The sequence below is a fragment of the Acomys minous genome, assembly GCF_964271855.1.
Source record: "Acomys minous genome assembly, chromosome: 5".
Classification (NCBI taxonomy): domain Eukaryota; kingdom Metazoa; phylum Chordata; class Mammalia; order Rodentia; family Muridae; genus Acomys; species Acomys minous.
Genome location: NC_140494.1, coordinates 21,216,234 through 21,236,064, shown reverse-complemented (window position 1 = coordinate 21,236,064; position 19,831 = coordinate 21,216,234). Strand labels below are relative to the sequence as shown.

Here is a 19,831-nt window from a genome sequence, read left to right as displayed (position 1 = left end):
GGGTGGCACTGGAGCCAAAGTGAAAGAAATGAGGGAAGATTTGTGACAAAGGGGACAGTAAAATACCAGAGACCATACACTGCATGGATCTGAAATGAGACAGGGACCACTGGAAAATTCTGAGTGCAGTGACATGATCTGACTTTTAGGCAGCCAACTATGATGTATCTGCATGCCGAAACCAAGAGGGATTGCATTTTTATAAATAAAGTTTTATTACTACCTTGTCATGTGTACAGGTTCTGTATTATCTGTCCTTTTGACTGTGGTGGGCATGTTGAACAGTGGCCTCAGAGACTTGATGGACCATGGGGCTAAAATGTATACCCTCTGGCCCCTGAAAAAGTGTATACTCCTCTGATCTATGTACTTTGTAATCTTAGAATTAATTCACATGCGCAAAAGAGGACCCTAAAACATTTTGCCTTGTGTAGGTTCTATCTGTGGATCTGTATAGTTTTAGAAGTAGATGCAGGGGCTGGAGAGATGGCTCTGTGGCTAGGAGTACTTGCTGCTCTTCCAGAAGAAACATCCCCAATATCAGGCAGCTCATGACCACCTGTAGCTCCTCCTCCAGGGCATCTGACATCCCCTTCCAGTCCCTACAGGCTTCCTGAATACCCTTACACATAAGTGAAAATGAATCTTTGCTTAAAAGAAATTTATGAGAAATATTGGACTTGATATTAATATTTATTAATCATTATTATAAATAATGATAAACCATTGTGTATTAATGAATTTTTATGACATTAACTGTATTTTCCAAAGCAAAATATTAGTGAGACAAGCATTATGGTTTTACATTTTGTTGTTGTTATTGTTTTTCGAGACTGGGTTTCTCTGTGTAGCAGCTCTGGCTGTCCTGGACTCTCTCTGTGTAGACCAGGCTGGCCTCGAACTCACAGAGATCTGCCTGCCTTTAATTTTAATTAAATTCGTTCTTTGGCTTCCATGTGTGTATATAGTGCACTCCACCTTGACTTACCATCCTTCCTATTCCTCTCCCACTCCGTATTTCAAATTTCTGTAATGTTTGAATTAATTTGGGACAGTTGGAATGTCATATCCGACCCTGCTAGCAGCACAATGATTTGGTTGAGTAGGTGGGGAAAACCACAAGTATGTAGTTGGAAAGGAGAGATGTGGAGTTTTGGAGGTAATTAAAGATGTTCTCCAATAACACCCCGAAACTCAACAGTTAGTAATATCTACAGTCTTAGTTACTCTGAGGAAATTGTACTCTGTTCATTAAAATCTATTGACAGTTACATGCACCGATCCAAGAGCGTGGTTTTGTGGCATAGTGTCTTAATAGAGACATATTGGCTCCTTAATTAGCATAGTTTCTCCCTATGCTGACACTGAACTATGCAGCATCAAAAGTCATGTGGCCATCCCTACTGGTCACACTGAAGGCCTTTCGTGTGTGGGAAACTGAGGGCGAATACAGGCTTTCAAGTCTGCTTTTCATTTGATAGCATCATCAAATCACATCAGTCACCTTGTGAAATGACAGAACACAGCTGGCCCAGAGCACAGAGCCTTGCAGTGTTTGTCAGCTTTCTCTGGACAAACAGCTCATTTGTAGTGTTTTGGGGGTGTTTGTTTGTTTGTTTGTTTTTCAAATACAACTGTTGTTTTATGGAAAAGAAGGTGTCTGGTTCAGCTGTAACCACACTGTCAGGAGAATGGCTCTGAGCAGCATCCTTTGCTTAAACAGACGTGCTGTTTGCATGCCTCCTGTTCAGAATACGGAAGGGCTGTGCTGCAGGGACAAGGCCCTTCCTTGTTTCATCAGGGTCTTTGATAAAGGATGCTAGGGATTTGGGATTATCTCGATGACAGATACAAGTAGATACTTGATAGGACAAAGGCCACTGTTGTGTTTACAGTGCTACTCTTACGAATATGGAGAATGAAGAGGCAACCAGTGTCTCCATAGTATAAAAGCAACTTTTGTCAGGTGTGGTGTTACACCTGAGGCAGCAGCATCACAAGTTCAAGGCTAGCCTGAGCTACAAGTTTCAAGGCAACCTTTAAAAACAGATGAGGTCCTGTCTCAAAAAACAAAAGCAAGCAACAGTTTTGACCTTGCAGTCTCCCCGAGAGCACCCAGGATTCTGAGCCACACTGAGAAATGCTAGTTGAAGGAAAGGAAGTGATGCAATCTGTGTTTCTGCCCTCTAAATTCCAGACAGGTTGAACTTCCTGCATACCTATGCCTGCCCTGTCCTACACCCAGCTCTCAAATCAAGTCATTTTATTGCCTTGGAATTGCCTCTGGGGAGTCATGGCCACACCCAGTTCTCTTATTTGGCACCTGCCCTTTCCTGAAGTGTGGAGCAGACCTCACACGCTCTACTGGGAACTTCATGGCTTTGGGTGGTGCTATGACAGTCCCATTTCAGAAAGCCACTGTGGCCTCGGAAGCCTCCTAAAGCTAGCAGCTCTGTGCAACTTGCTGGGCCTTTGAGCCTCAGGTTCCTGGTCTGCTGCAGCAGAGCTGGTTTTATCTGCTTTTGGAGGGTGCACTAAATACGATGCATATGCAGCCCTGTCCTGCACATGGCACAGCATAGAGGATCTGGGCATCTCATCTGTCCTGCTAGTCTATGAGTGCCTTAGGGGCAGGCCTTTTGTCCTAATTAAGATTTAGCCCCTTGAAATGCCTAAGATAACACTGCCTTCGCTGTGCTTGTAACTTGCCTAGCATCTCACAGCATCATCTTTCTCTTTCCCTTATAGAACAAAAACACTGTTCTTGCCAGAGCCCTGAGGTGCACAGAAACCATACCCTTAGCATCACTTCATGATTCCAATTCAAGGCTTTCACTACTTATATTTTTATTTTTTTACTGTGCATTAATTCAGTTTTAAAGAAGTCCCCCTCCTCTGCCTCTGAGTAAAAAAAAAATGACATAATTTTACATAGAATTGAAGGATCTTAAAAAATGAGGAGAGTGAATTTCATTGGAGGAGAGAAAACACACACAGACCAACAAAAAAGCTAAGGATACAAAAGTAGGGATTAGGGAGACCTGAATTTGATTTCCAGAACACACACTTTAAAAGTCTTGCATGGTGACACTTGCTCTTAAGCTTGTGCTGGGGAGCTGGAGACAGGAGGATCCCTGGGCTCCCTGGCCAGTCAGCCTAGTTTGATCTGTAAACCCTAGATGCCATTAAAAGTAAAATAAAATAAAGCCGGGCATGGAGGCGCATGCCTTTAATCCCAGCACTTGGGATGCAGAGGCTGGTGGATCTCTGTGAGTTCGAGGCCAGCCTAGTCTACAAAGTGAGTCCAGGCCAGCCAGGGCTAAACAGAGAAACCTTGTCTTGAAAAAGAATATCTATCTGTGGTAGAAGTGGATCTGGACTGGCAGTGGTGTCCCATGCCTTTAATCTCAGCCCTCAGGAGGCAGAGGCAGGCAGATCTCTGTGAGTTCAAGGCCAGCCTGGTCTACAAAGTGAGTCCAAGACAGCCAGGGCTACACAGAGAAACCCTGTCTCAAACAAAACAAAACAAAACAAAACAAAAAAGTAAAATAAAATAAAAAGTAGGTGGCCTACATGGTATCCAAGGTTATCCTGTAGCACCAGTGCATATGCACACATGCATAATCACACAGGAACACACACACACACACACACACACACACACACACAGGTTACAAAAGTAGAATTGCTTCCTCCTCTGCCCAACACCTTCTACAGTGCTCAAGAATTAGACACCTTCTTTGAAGGGGGTGGGGGAGAGAAACATTATTGCAAGTCACTAAGAAAGATGTTTGTGGCCCATACTCAGAAATCCTAAATAGAGAGTGTCTTCCTTTGACTTCTCTTGCTATGTTAAAAATACCCTGACAAAAGCAATTTAAGTGGGAGGGGGTTATTTGGTTCATAATTCCATGTTACATGCAGGCCGTCATTGTGGGGATGCTAAGGCCGCAGGCATCTGAAATTGCTGAATACATTATATCATCAGTCTAGAACAGATAACAGTGAATTCATGCATACATGCATGCTTGTGTTCAGGGCTCTTTATCATACTTTTATACAATCCAGGATCCTCAGCCTAGGGAATAGGGCCACCCACGGTAGGAAGGTCTTCCTGCCTCAATTAACATAATCAAGTAATCTCTCACAGAGATGCTCACAGGCCAATTTAATCTAGAGAGTCCCCCATTAAGACTCTTTTCCCAGATGAGTCTGGATTATGGCAGGATTAGATTGTTGACAAATTAAGAATAGCCATCACAGTTGAGCATGGTGCCACATGCCTGTTATCCCAGCACTCTGGGAGGCAGAGGCAGGCAGATCTCTGTGAGTTCGAGGCCAGCCTGGTCTACAAAGTGAGTCCAGGCCAGCCAAGGCTACACAGAGAAACCTGTCTTGAAAAAGAATATCTCTGGTCGAAGTGGATCTGGACTACATTGGTGTCCCACACCTTTAATCTCAGCCCTCAGGAGGCAGAGGCAGGCAGATCTCTGTGAGTTCGAGGCCAGCCTGGTCTACAAAGTGAGTCCAGGACAGCCAGGGCTACAGACAGAGAAACCCTGTCTCAAAAAAACAAACAAAGGTGGGGGGAGGGGCTTGCCAGTGACAAATCCTGAGCATAGGTCCGAACACGGCTGTCCTCCTGGAATGGACCCTCATTTGGCAACTCTACCTGGTGCTTCTCTGACTTGCCCCTCCACTCAAGAAACTGTTTTCCCTGGGCCTCTCACCAGGGGCTTGATGCCCACCAGTCCTAGGTATGCCAAATACCAGGAAGTGGAACACTGACATCAGAGGGTTCAGGCTCGCTTTGGTCCTCCCTCCCCAGTATGTGACTCCTCTTCTGGAGAGTTGGTTATGAGGAGATTTTGTTTTCCCTCCTTATCTAACCAAATCAGGTATATTCAGATCATACTCGTTCAAATCAAGGATGGGTTCCCTTCATGCTTGGCCACTTTAATGTCCCACGTTGATAGTTGTGGGTTTGAGCAGTGGTCACGTTAACAAGACTCTGCACTATAGCAGTTCAGGCATCTGGGGCTGCGGCAAAACAAGTCAGACACTCTGTGACTTCTCCCCCACTTAGCTGTAAACACAGACTCCTGTCATGAGTGAGGCACAAAGACTTAAGTTGCTGAATTCACATATTTAGGAATCCCAGGTAAGATTCAACTTACCTATGTGTTCCTTAGCTTTTCTTTTGAATTGAAACCTGCCACAAAAGGGCAAGTTTCTCCGCTGCTTGAAAGCAGCCTCCAAAGCCTCCTGTGGATCTCAGAGGGGACTTCCCACCTCCCAGCAGGCATTTGGCCAGCACGGCTCTGAGGCTGCTTTTGAAAACCGGTGCAGTAGGCTAGGTGCTGCGGAGATCAAGGGCTGTGTTTTCTTCCACTTTGTACCCCTGTGCTCAGCATAGGGCCTAGAACAAAAAAGGCCCGAGAAAGCATGTGGCTTTGAAGGGATCTCCAAAGTAAAGGGAGTCAGAGAATGAGCTCACTGGAACTGGCCTGCAGTAACTAACACTGGGGAGAAAACAGCACGTGGTACAGAGAAGACTGTCAGAGGCAAGATGGTCCACATCCGTGGGTCGAGATATGGGGAAAGGGGCATTCAGTGCTGCTGTGGCCACAGCCTGCTGATAGCCCACCTCCCTTTTGAAGGTAGTGAAACCAGTCATTTCTGGCATGTTTTGATCCATGCTTAGCAAGTTAGTCCTCAAGCGATGCCAGCTCTTCTGACTCCCAAGTGGGTGGGTAAGATCCAGAGAATGACAAGTCGGACAAAAATGACGGGGAGGTGGCTGAAGAGCGGCCAGTAAATGAGAGCACTTGCAGGGGAGCCACAGACCAGGGGAGGACTGCTGGGACGGGGGCGGGGGAGGGCATACATTCTGAGGGTGGACCTAGCGCAAAGCTAGGTTTGTTTCTTCTCTGCTCTGCCCAGGGCCACTTACGCCCCCTGTACATGGGAAAGCAAACATCTCATGAGAGTCCATTCTTACTATTTCTTTGTGTTTCAGGGCTCAACCGTGGCTAGAGAAGCCAGTGACAAAGAAAAGGTAAGCACAGTGACACCTCCTCACTGTCCAAGGAGCGTGGCCGCTACAATGTCTCGGTTCATTCTTCCCATATCTCACCGCTGCGGTTCTGCCCTGCAGCCCGAGGATGCATGCCTTCCTCCCCTTCCTCCATGGCTCCGTGATGCTGCAGTTGCTAGTTACTAGTTGTGCGTGTGATTGACAGAAATGGGTCAGTGCTGCCTGGACTGTCAACTTAGCTGAAGCGGGAGCTCCAGCTCAGAATGTGGGTCCCCGGCTGTTGAGGAGCTGTCGGGGAAAGGGTTCCCAAGGTTTCCTCACCCCAGTTAGACACATGTGACCTTGACTGTGGTCTTAGCTTCTCTTTGTCCGTTTTATTGGCTGCTACGTACTGACTTGGGTGAACTTCATATTCCTTTTTAAGTAGTGGTTAAGATAAGATTGGAGTTGGTCTTGCTTTTTAAAGTGAGGGATTAAAAAGGAGTGCATCTGTGTATCTCCTCACTGAAATCAAAGAATACTTAAATCTCATTTGGTTTCTTTTACAAAACTACAGATTCGAAGGGTGAGTCTGTAGAGAATATTATAAAGAGACCAGAGAGTGTTAAAAGTTGAAAATACAATGCTTCAGTATTGGTAAATAAATAAGATCCGGGCTGAAGTAGGATTGATAAAGCAGAAAGAGAAAGTGGGCTCTATGTTAGTGAAACACTCCAAGGATCAGCTGTAAACGGAGCATGCGTGCTTATGCTCTGGAAATACACTGGGTACTGACAGGAAACAATTCGTCATTAACAACTAAGTTCATAGTTGGGATTATTTGAAGAAGGCTCTGGAAAGATGCAGGTGTTAAGTCAGTTTGAAGACTGTAATTAGCTTGAGTTGGTAGGTGGCGAAGGACTGAGAGAGACGTAGAAGATTAGGAGGAAGCAGCGCCCTGCTGGAAAGAGTCTGAACAAACCTAAGGGTTGGAGCACCAGTGAAGGACCGGGCAATGGTCACACGTGGGGTGTTTATTCAGTGAAAGACAGGAACTAAGAGTTGTGCTTTTAAATTAAAAAAAAAAAACAAAAAACAAAAAACAAAACAACAAAAAAAAAACCCTGACATTCTAGGTGAGATTTTTTTTAAAAAATGGTTTCATATGTGATTCCTTTTCAAAATTAAAATACTTTAATTAAAAAATTTTTTTGAAAACAGTTTCCTGCATGCAGATCTAAATCAGCCCAGATTAACACATGGTAGAAAAATCACCTGTTCCCTTGCATATGCCCTACATGTCAGAAGGGTCTTTTTTTTTTTTTCCACTAACCCATTGAAAGCTAGACTCAAGACTTTTTCAAGTTCTTACTACATTTTTTAAAGAATATTATTTTGTTTCCATTTTAATTTTATGAATTTGCACATGTACTCTGCCGTATTCATTCAGAAGAGTGTGTGTGTGTGTGTGTGTGTGTGTGTGTGTGTGTGTGTGTGTGTTCATGGTTACTGTCACAGCTTCAGGTAGTGGAATAATGGGTCACTCAGCCACATGCAGCAGGACTAAGGCTGTTCAGGTGGAAATGGCATTGTCACGTGAGGAATGTTACAGGCTGACGGGGCGTCCCCACAGCCTTGCATATGTAGCTGAGGAACCTTAGCTACTCAGGCTAGCAGGAGGCAGACAAGGAAAGGTTTCCTGGAGGAGGTGATTTGGGGCACGTTGAAAGATAAGAAGGATCCAGAGGAAGAGCAGCAAGTGCTGCAGAGGCCACTGGGGCACTTAGTAGGTCAGCTAGAGGGAGAGAACAAGTTCCAGGGGGAATCCCGGCCAGTTGGGAGATCTGGGTAGTAACCCCAGGGACAGCCAGAAAAGTACAAGTGTCGCATCAGAACAGAGATGCCCACAGGCATGTGAGGCTGCACAGGGGTCCTGTGCAGAAATGATGGACAGCACAGACAGGTGCGTAGGCTCACCCAAGGAAAGTGTGCTGGGTAGGAAAGGAGCGTGTCCATTGGCTGCCAGGGAAGAGAGCCCTGCCACTGCCAGCCATGGCCAAATGGTCAGGGGTCTGGATCGTGCCCTCAGGTCTCTGCTGCGCATCTGTGGTCAGCAGACACTGCCACCCTGCAGAGGAGAAGGTGGACGGGCAGCAGCAGAGGCCACATTGCTGTAGTAAAGAAGTGTGACAGAGGGCTGGAAAAGGTGGCCATCCCTTTGCATTTTCAGTGTGTTTTTTTTTTCTTACTGAGCACTAGTGAGCGTGTATTTTTACACCTCCTCCAAGTTACCTTGAAGATGCTAAGAACCAGCAACAGTGACTGTTAAGTTCCAGCCTGCTGAGTGAACATTTCTTTCAAGCACATTATAAAAGTATTTAACTTTTAGTACACTCGAAGCTTCCAGAAACTGAATACTATTAAGACATTTATTGAGAGGAAATGTGTAAATATTTCAAGGGCCACACATACATTCCTACATCCTAGCCACAGAGTGGCCCAGGTAAGAACACGTGGACAAGGTCACATGTGCACTCCATGACAGTCATAGCACGTGGACAGTTTCTCCACCACCACCACACCATTACCCCGTTTTGCTGCCAAGTCCCTGGAGACTACATCAGGCAGCATTAGTTTTTAACATCTTCAGGCTTGATCTACAAGAGCTGCTCCAGAAAGCAATAACCAAACCTAAGAAAGACATTTGTAGCTAATGGCGGCTGGAAAAGCCACTAGCCTCTTAGGCTTTGTAACTGTGACACTTCCTTAGACAGTGTAGAACATCTGCCCCTGTCTCCACCAATGTGCCCTAGGACCACATGCTTTCCTGGAGCCAGCAACAGCCACGATCGTCCTGCCCTCCTCCCTAGAGTGGCTCAGCCCCTTCTCTGTTAGTAGACATTGGAATAGAGATCCTCAGCCCTGTGCTAGGACATTCTCTTACCTCTGGTGGGTAGATGGCCAGCACTGCGCTCAACATTGCTCCTGGCTGTGGTTTTAGATACCGGCCAAGACTTGGGGGTGTGGGAGGTCAGAGCACAACTCCGCACAGAGCTGAGACAAGCCACTGTCCCTGAGCACAGTCACAGGCTCTTGGCATATTCTATGTCACTCTCATCGTCCTCCAACCCCCCACCCTTCAAGGGCCAGCCCACTTCAGGCTCCTCTTCCCAACTCCACCTCCTGAAGAGGCCTAGAGGAGGGCCTAGATGGAAGAGTCTGGGGCTATCTGTCCGTACCTTCCTAGCCTCCAGCCCTTAAACCCAGGCTCTCATTGCTGGCTCAGGCAGGAACCTTGCCTTGCCCTGGGATATATTTCTACGCTAATATCAATGTATCAATGTGGGAGACTATCTCAAGTTAAACATGCATTTGGTCATATCCTCTTTATGCTGATATGCAGCAATTATTTCCTTTGAGTCCATGGAGTTACTTCCCAAGTTTGTTCCATACCTTGCCAAGGCCAGACAGTTAGGACATGACAGTGAGAAGTTGAGGTCCAGGGGCTCGTAGCACCAAAGCTCACGTGTCTAACCACTGTGCATGACTGCCTTCTCAATGTCTGGGTCTCACCATATCTTCTGTCTCTCCTTTTCTTAAGGGGCCGATAAATATTTCATTTTAATATCGCTTGCAAGTATGGGACGCAAGGGCAGTCAAAGCTGACAGTTACCCAGGAGAGTATGGCTTCTGGAGAGGGAGGGTGGCTCCGCTTTCTGGGAGTTTTCTGATAACCCAGAAGTACTCAGTTAGAAACAATTAGTGGAATGTACTGCCATAGTTGAATTCTGACCTTTTCTTTTTTTCTTTGGTTCTTTCACTTGGTTTTCCTTCCATGAGCAGTGGTTCTGACTCTCCTTTAAAAAGTGTGTGTGTGTGTGTGTGTGTGTGTGTGTGTGTGTGCGCGTGCGCACGCGTGTGTGTGTGTTCATGAATAAAACCTTAAATACTTTCAGAATAATCTCTGGTACCTGTGCTTTGAAATACTCAGGGACGGCTGGCAGTGCCTTATTTCCTATGTTTTAGCCTCTTAGAGCAAAGCTGGTAACTGTGGCTGTGGTTGCTGTGTGTGTGTGTCGCTGTCCTGCCCAGAGCTATTGCTGCTGAGCACCATACCTCAGCCTGGCCTAATTAGTGATCTCAGGCCTCACCCTTCCCAGGCTTCAGTTCACTGGAATCATCATTTAATCTCCCAGACTTTCAACTTGTTGATGACAAGTTTTGAAACTGTCGTTTTCAATGTTTAGTGATGTAGGATGCAGACAAGTTCCATCCCTTGCGTTTCATCTTGACACATAATTAGTGTGATTTCCATTAACATAATAATAGAGATGGAACTGGAAGAGATCCGTCCCTGTGCTCTAACAATAATGGAATTGCTTATATGGCAACAAGTACCATAACATGGATGTACAGATGTCGAGATTTTTTTTTTTATGGGAACAGTCCTTAAGAAAAAAAAAATGCATTGTCAAATTCTGACAGCTGCTGTGACTTGTTTGATTCCCCAGTTCTTTTCTTTTTAGTGGAAGGGCGTCTTCCATTCATGACTCCAGCAGTTTCGCCCCCTCTAAATGAGACAGAAATGCGGATCTCCCTGGCGGTCGATCTTTTCACAGCTGCGCTCCAATCCCAGTGTGACATCAAATTACTAATTATAGCTGAGCGGACCTGCTTTTTACAAATGACAGTCTTAGCATGCCGCCAGCTAGCCAGCTCCACAGCAGGGACTCTGGGGGAGTCAAAGAAAACGTAACTGGACTCACTTGATCTCCGGGGGATTTGACCTGACTCTTTAAAAAGCTAGTGTTCTTGAGAGAGAGAGTCCCGGGGATTTGCACAAATATACATTTTGTTCGTCTTTCTGCACAGTTCCCCAAACCCAGGTCTGGTTTTCCTGGGTAAAGTGAAGCCTGTTTGAGGGAGTGAGAGAGTCAGAATAAGATTGCTTTTAGCACCCCACCTTTTCCCTGGGCCTGTTGGAAAGAAAGCAGCTGCCCTGCAATTGTCATTTACAGAGCTATATTGGAAAAAAAATCATTGTTGACACTTTGATAACAGGCTACAAAAAGCCTCCTTGTTGATTCTTATGCATCTTGAAATGCACTGGCAACTCCGAGGCTGCCACTGGCTCTGACATTTTGCCTATTACTGGATAAAGATTCCATAGAATTAATCATTAATACCTTCCCACCCAAAATTGCTTTCCCAAACCAGTTTTCAGCTTTCTTCTGAGATCTCTAAATGGTCCCCCAATATGATTAATTCCTATCCCTATCTGGTCCTTGCAGTTATAGGCAAGATAAGCAGGGTGCTAGGCCCTGAGCAAGGTACAAAAAGCACACACTGTACCCGTTGGGAAACCTTTCTCCAGCATGCCGTTCCCCCGGGCACACTGTCAATTCAGGGGACATTGCTGGGGACTTCAGCTCTCTGGGCAGCTAATGCTTTCAACTTACCCTGCACCTTCCCTCTTGTCCCCAGATGGAAGGGAATTGGTTTTCTGAAGGTGGCATGAGGAACACCCAAAGGGCAGGGCATGTTTCCCCTTCAGAGAGGAAGCAGGAATTGTTTCACAGGCCTTATTCTTATTTATTTATTTATTGTTCCACAATACTGACAACCAAACACAAGGCCTGTGTATGTAAAGCAAGCACTCACTGAGTTCCTTCCCCTGCCCCAGACCTTAAAAGACAGCAGTAGGGACTTCAGCCCTGGGGACCAGAGATGTTTTCTAAAAGGGAGTTTGGGACCAAAGGCATCAGAGAGTTGGGGAATTTGAGCCCAGGCAAAGAATGCCAGGAGTGGAAATTGGGAGGTTTAGCATTAGGTCATATATACGTATGTGTGTGTGCATATATATTATATATATTATATATGCGTGTGTGTGTGTATGTGTGTGTGTGTGTGTGTGTGTGTGTGTGTGTGTGTGTGTGTGTGTGTATACACACTGATTGGAACATCAGTTCATTTGCTTCAGGGTTTTGTGAAAACCTCTGGTTTTAAATGAAACATTTCTGGGCCCTCTCAGAAATTCTGGTCAACAGAGGACCACAATTAGAGTCTTGCACTTAACAGTTCCGACAATTACAATTGTTCTACGAAATTCTTAAAGTGAGTGATATTATAGGACAGAGGTTCTGAGACATTATATCAGCACGTGGAAGCACAGGGAGGCTGTGAGGCGACCCTGAGGGTGTTCTGGAGCTGTTTTGCTTGTGTTGCCTGTGATGCCGGAGATGGAACCCAGGGGTCTCTGCTAGGCAGGTGCTGTACCGCCAGACTGGACTCCTGCGTAACAAGTAGGAATTTCCAGCTTCTAATTCACTTGTAACTTTTCCTGACTGGTAAGCCAGGCATACGAAGAGCAGCGGACCCCATGCAGTGAGTCTCATGAACATCTTCCAGACTTGGCACATACGACGGCATCGACGTCACCCAGCCTTGTTGACACGGAGTGTGAAGGTGCCTTAGGTTCATTTGCGTTCCACTGGATGCAGCTGAGCATCAGAAGCACATGCAAAGCTGGGCTACTAGATGTGGGGAGGCCTGTAAGCCAGCAACTCCTATGTGGTTGTTTCTAGCTAAAGTTAGGGTAGGGAGAGGTCTAACATATAATAAGTATGTGGCCTGAATTTAAGCCAGCCTGCAGCACATGTGCAGTTCTTACGACAGTAAGGTCATGCTTTGTTCATGTTAAACCAGAAGCAAGAGGACTTAAGAAACTTCACTTGAATTTTCAGTCTTTTACATTTCTTATGTTATCACCAACAATAAATATTCACGTCATAGAATTTTTTGACCAAATTGGAACGAACCTAAACAAATATTATTCTTTTCATTTTAATTTTTATCATTTTGATTATATGTATATATAGGTGGTACACCTGTATATGTGTGGTTCTTTGCACGTGGGTGCCAGCAGCCCTTAGAACTGGAGTTCAAGCAGAAATGACCCACTTGAGTAGGTGCTGGGATTTGAACTCAGATCCTCTGAAGAGCAGTGCATGCTCTTCACCACTGAGCCATTTTGAAAGTCCTGTTTTATAGATCTTGGAGAGTGTTTAACTGCTACATTGTTGCTTATGGAGGAAGACCAAGCCATTACCTTTTATATGGCTATTTAATATTCATTAAAATGTAAAAGTATTTTTAAGTAATAAATTATTCTTTTGTACATGCTAGCTTAAGATACTTAAAGAAAGTAATCCATAGCTAGAGCTCAACAGTTCTTTAAAAAAAAAAAAAAGACAGTTAAACTTACCGAGTTTTGCGCATTTAGTTACAGCACAATTTCACAGCTCAGTTGAGGCATATTATCTTCCCACATTTTATATATAAACAGATATCCCAAACTAAAACTATGACACTGTCACATCCAGATGTGACAGATGTGTTCACTCTTGTTTTTGTTGTGGAAGTTGGAAGCTAGTCATGGTCTTCCAGGCCACTTCCCAAGTGAGGTCCTTACGTCGTCTGTGTTCTGCTCCTGTGGTGAGCGAGGCCATTACATGTCACCCTGTGGGAAAGCACCTGTTACCGCTGCGTCTTCTCTGAACTTTACCCACACTCACTAATTTGCCTTTTCATGTATCAAATTTGTGGCTTAGCTGTTTGGGGAAGCGGAACTGATTCTATTATAAATCCCTAGCATCTCTTGTTACCCAAAATTGATACCATCCATGTGATGTTATTTCGTCAAACTGCTTTTATCCTGCCTCCACTGCAGGGGTTACCTACATTCTTTCCCTCAACAGGGACAGTTCTGGGGCATTTCCTACTTTGTGGACTGATTTTCTATGACAAGCACAGAATTTCCTCCTGCCTCATGAGTTTATTTTCATTTAGATGAACTTATAATAACAAGTAAATTGGGAACACAAGCAGTGCGTGGCACGAGACAAGAGTGACTACATGTCTTTTATGTTCTGTGTCCTGGTTGAAGCATCACAGTAACAGCCATCAGAGACACATCAAGTAGCAAGCTTTGACATTGAGGCCTACAGTGAAACAAAACAAAACAAAACATTTAAGTAGGTAACTAAATGAGCACACCGAACAAAAATCCATCTCACTCTAAAATACAAGTCCTTTAATCGAGGGGTACAGTGATACATATAATCCTCTGCATTGAAACCTTCTGGTACCAAATCCTGTTTGTATTAAACACTCAAGTGTGACGGGGCTCTCCATCTTCCCAGTAACATTTGTATGCAGACTGAAACAAAAGTATGGCTCCACATTACGTAATTGTGGGCTCTGTGCATTTTAATTTTAAGAAATGTGCATTTCTCACTCTGTATTGCTAATAGCCACTTATGATACAGTTGACTGTTTTGTATAAAATATAGAACAAAAATAAAGCCCAATTTTGTTTAAGTTTGAATTCTGTGTGTTTAGAGTTATATTTGTGACTACGGTCACAAATCTATTTTTTGTAGTAATTTTTTTAATTGTCATATGAAAGATCACTTGATTTTTTTTAATTCACAAAAGTCTGAATAATTTCCAATCTTATTAGCCTTAAGATAGATTGTTTATTAAATCCTGTACAAATGACAGTAGTTATGCGCATGCACACATGCATACACATGTGCATATATATTAGTTAACCCTTACTTGAAAACATTCTATTAATCATGTTGAGAAAAAAAAAAACAGTTTTTGTTATTTTTGGTTTTATATTTAGAGACTGTAAAATAAAAAGTCGTAGTAATTTGATATTTTTAAGTATAAAGGAGGTAAGTAATATGAAACAAGTGTTTTGAGGCTTCGCCTTTTGCCTTGCATCTACCCAGGTTGCCAGGGAGCACAGGGAGCCTCCTAGCTCCTCTCCATGGGGTTGCCACCTTTTCCAGAAGCATCCTGCTCACTTTCACCTTCATCTACCAAAGCCATCCTCTGAGGCTTGTGGTCGCTTCTAAAATGGAGAGTGCTGTTCTGAACATTTTAAAGCCTCGACCCCCTCGCTAATTCTAGCACCCCCGCCCCAAAGGATCCTTTACCTCCGTGTTGAGCCATAGGAGATAAGGACTAACTAGAAACGTGCCCCTCAACCCCCACCCAACCCCCACCCCGGGGCTGGCTGTGGTACAGAGTCCGGCTCCTCCCCATTTGTCTCTTACATGTGCCATCCTGACCTTGGTCAGTATTGTCGCATAGCCCGTCTTCATATCTGTTCCGCGCTGTAGGAGAACACCGACCCCCTGAGAGTTTAATACCGGGCTTTAACCAAAGCCCAGCGCTTTTGCTGTGTGTATGAAGGGCGTCCTTTCAGAGCTCACAGCAGCTTCAGTGTTCCCAGTGAGTCCACTGCCTCCCAAAACTCCGTTTATAGCTCCCTGTACTTCGGTTACATTTTCTGGCTACTAAGCATGGACTTTTGTTTTAGATCAGCAAAATAGCAATTATCAAGCCATCCACCCACCACAAAAACCCGGACCATAGAAAAGTAATCAGCGAATTCCTGCCTTTGGCTGTATAACATTTTATTCCATCAATTCAACACATATTACAGAATTTTAAATAATTACTCCAGGAAGTTATCTTAGCTGATTTTTATTATGCAGCCACATTCAGTTTTATTTGTGTTTTCAGGTTTAAAAAAAAACAAAAAGCAAAAAAAAAAAAAAATCCAGTTATCAGTGAGGGTTTTTCTACTGCAATAACCTCCACTGCAGACAGCAGCTTTTCTAGCCAGGGGAGACAGTTAAGGTTGACAATTAGGTATGGAACTGGAGTTGCTGAGGCAGGACAGTGAGAGCTACCAGCCAGTGTCACCACGGCTGCATTTGTCCAGTGTGTTCCCTGTGCCACTGTATGCTCGGGACAGCAGCACTTGCACGCACTGGGTTTGTCAGTCCTACCAACAGGCCTTCCTCATAAAGAGCTGCAGCGTAAACCTGTGAGCACGCAGCATGTGACTAGTGAATAAAAATGGAAAACAAAGGAAATCTAAACGTGGTTTATATTATTGATAGCCTAAGGTAAAAGCCTATTCCTTTAAAACATTAAGAAGGAAAAAAGAGGGGGTGGAAAGAAAACAAACTCAGAGCTCTTGTGGGCAAGCACTGTAATTTACCTTCCAGTTCTCTCTCTCTTTCTCTCTCTCTTCTCTCTCTCTCTCTCTCTCTCTCTCTCTCTCTCTCTCTCTCTCTCTCTCTCTCTCTCTCTCACACACACACACACACACACACACACACACTATTGCGTAGCTATAATTATTTCCCCATTACTTAGCTGAAGAAGTGGTTTGGGGCTGAACCAAGCAGCTGGCCCAAGTCACAGGCAGTGAGGTAACTCGCAATGCGACATATTTTAGAAAAGGTAACTTTGCTCAGGATCTCTCAGTGACAGCTTTATCTAAAGAGGCCATGCCTGAAAACATGACAAGCAGGCCACAGCAACAACATGTGGTCTACACTGCCTTCACCCTTCGATATGAGTGGCTCTCGGAATTCTCACTGTAACCCTCTACTTGCTAATCCTACTTACAGACGAGAAACTGAGTCACAGGAAGAGTGGCTTGCCCAAACACACAGCTAATAATTAGCTGAGCTGAGATTAAACCATAGCAACCAGTCTGGGTCCGGTTTTAGCCAGAGCTATGTGTTTTAATCTGTATCTCCTGGATAGAGGTAGAGGTGTAGAATCAGACTAGGTAGGGCACACAAGTGAAAGGACTGAACACACACACACACACACACACACACACACACACACACACACACACACACGCGCGCTCATGTTGTCTGGATGTCAGATAGAGACAACAGGAGGGCAAGATGGTGAAGGAGGGGTCCTTCGGCGTATGCCTTTAGCTGTGCCTATGTATTTGTGTTTCACACTGAAAGAGACCCGTCACCTTGAGTCCAGCCCTTCCCTTGCCTGCGCTGAGTGGATCTGAACGTGGGTGTGTCCCTAAACTGTGTTTTAGGGCAAGCATCTGGGAGAGGGGCATCTGTCCGCCAGTGTTAAGACTCCTCGCCCACAGCCGCCCTGGTAAGGGCCTGCCTTTGCCTCTTGATCCTTACAGTAAGCCCTTAAGTCGTTTAACCAATCTGGTTGCCCTGTTTTGAACTTGATCCAATCTAAACACATCCTCCCTCACCCCCCCCTCCCCACACTACCCCCCCCCCCCCCCGTGCCTGTGAAATTCACAAGCAGGGCCTAGTAATACAGTCCAGGGGAGCAAGGTTTATGAGGTAGGATTAGACTTCTCCTTGTCACCTGAGGGGAGTCTGCTGGGGTGAGCGTGACATGGCCTTCATCTTCACTAATGTGACTTGTGTTTACAAACACGCCCACAGTGTGTAATTTACTGCCTAGTGTGTGCAGTGTCATCTCACTCCTCAAATAAATCCCTTGAATTCCCACAGAAGCAAAACAACAAAACAAAGACTCCCATCCCCCACCCCCATGCCCCACCCCCACCCAAGTAATCTCTTACTAGGAGATTATAGAAGCTATAGATTAAAGGAGCTATAGAACCAAAGTGGGCACTTTAATCCTTAACTATCTCAAGCCCCACACCCCACAACCCCAACGCATAACTGCACAAAAGCACTCAAACTGTACATGGAGACTCTCATCCTGGTCCTGAGCTTCGTAGGGAGGTCTGCTTGCTTCTCAGGGACCCTAATTTTTTTTTAAACATCAGAGCAGGGTGCCTTCTTCTTGCTGCTCTCAGAATAAAGCTTGCTAAAACTTCAGCATTTGTTTTTCATTCACCTCAAACATTCCATTTGGGGAGCTGGGATGGTATCTCAGTGGGTAAAATGCTGAACAAGTGTCAGAACCTGGGTTCAGATCCCTAGCACCCGTGTAAAAGATAGACACAGAGGTATACCTCTGCCACCTGTGTACTGGGGAGGGGGAGCACCTGGGGGAGTCAGGACACACACACACACACACACACACACACACACACACACACACACAAACACACACACACACAGTTTATAGTTCGAAGTCCAACACAAGTGACACTACCATTAATATCAGTGTTGTGTCTTCTGAAAGAAGACGTTCAGGGTTTTTAATCTTTAGCATTTATTACATTATTCTTAACATGCATCTTACTTTCTTAAATTCTGCTCTGAGAGACCCACTCCCACGCTCTTGGGTGTGTTTTACCTCTGAGTGCCTCTTTCTCATAACCTTCTGCTTCGGCCTGTATTCAAATATCTTCATTAATACTTTCACACCCAAGAGGACACCGACTCATCATACAAGTATGTGAAAACACATCTCACGCTGATGCTATCTCCTGGGTATCTCCCACGGTCTTGCTTTCCTACTTCACATAAAAGATGACAAATGCCTTCACAGTAGGCAGTTTTACTCACTCATAGTAGCACCCCTTCCTGTACCAGCAATTTGGGAACTTCCTATTGAATAGAGCCCTTAAGTTTCTGAGACTTGTCAAACCTTTTTTATAAATATAATTGTGTTGGTGATAATTTCTGTCACAAAATGGCTGAAATGTTCTCCACATGGAACAAATATAGGCAAAGCTAGTCCTTTAAAGGTATCTCTCTCTCTCTCTCTCTCTCTCTCTCTCTCTCTCTCTCTCTCTCACACACACACACACACACACACACACACACACACACACACAGAGAGAGAGAGAGAGAGAGAGAGAGAGAGAGAGAGAGAGAGAGAGAGAGAGAGATGTATATTGGCCCACATATGTCTGTATACATATATACTCTTTATAAAGGGGGAGGAGAAACAGACCATTCAGGTATTTGAAGGGAGACTCAGTAGATGTTCCCAGTGAATTGTCTTTAGTTGGAGACAGTGTGGGGAACCAAGAAGGAGGATACATTGTTTCCATGTATTTTTTTTTTTTCCTTAGCAGAAAAAGAACTGTCCCAGGATCAGTATTGGGCCAAGAAGGGCAGTGTGTTACACTGGATGCCTTGCAGCAGAAAGGAATTTGGGTAGAGGAGGTGGTTTGACCTTTGACCTTCCCCAGAGTGCACATTGCACAAAGTACAGTCCACATGATCTTAAACCCAGATGCCTGTGTTCTGTATGCTACAGCACAGGCTGATGCTTTTTTCTCTGCTGTAACTCACACTTTGAGTTTCTCCAGCCTTCTTGCTTTGGTGAACCGAAGCTCAGTTACTCACCGGCTCATTCTCATGGTTGCTTGTAAAAGGTAAAACTTCTCATCTTAATCCACCGCCAGTTACAGTGTTATTTCTTTGGAGTTACCCAAGGGGAATTCCCCTCCTCCTGTAGCTGAGAGCAACCAGGCTTTGGCAAACAACTGGGAAACCTCTGGTTGCACATTCTCCCTGACTCAGCACACAGCTGACGGATGGGACTTTGTGAGACACAAGAACATAATATTTGTACCCAAAGGGTAGTGTTTGACTGTGCGATAGAGGGTTCCTGATAAAGTACTCTGAGAATACATGTTCTGTGCCTGGAGAGTTTCTTGTAAGAAAGTGAACCAAAGAAAGCCATCAGGTTCATTCCTGATGATGTCACAGATGGGGAGCATGCCTAGTTGGAGTGTTTCCTGTGGTGGCAGCTCACTGCTTCCCCCTGTTGGTATCAAGCCGCCTTACACTTCATTGCCACGGCCCAGGTGAGCAAACCAAACTTCACCCACCTGTTGGGTTGGAGAGGACACATGGCTGTTAGGCTTTATTCAGTCTCTTTCTTCTCGTTTGTTCTAGGCCAAAGAGCTGCCAACATTAAAGGATAATGACTTCATTAATGAGGGCCAAAAGATTTATATTGATGACAACAACAAAAAGATATTCCTGGAAAAACTGAAAAAGGATGTTGAGGTAAGAAAAG

General features: G+C 44.8%; 1 protein-coding gene across 1 annotated transcript in view; it reads left to right on the top strand.

The window, feature by feature from the left end:
• The window catches only part of PIP4K2A (phosphatidylinositol-5-phosphate 4-kinase type 2 alpha), a 164,172-nt gene that overhangs the window by 134,030 nt on the left and 10,311 nt on the right, over positions 1 to 19,831 (top strand). The window contains exons 6-7 of the mRNA XM_084782464.1: positions 6,020 to 6,058; positions 19,708 to 19,821. Coding sequence (XP_084638590.1) covers positions 6,020 to 6,058; positions 19,708 to 19,821 — 153 coding nt within the window. The remainder of the gene's footprint in view (positions 1 to 6,019; positions 6,059 to 19,707; positions 19,822 to 19,831) is intronic.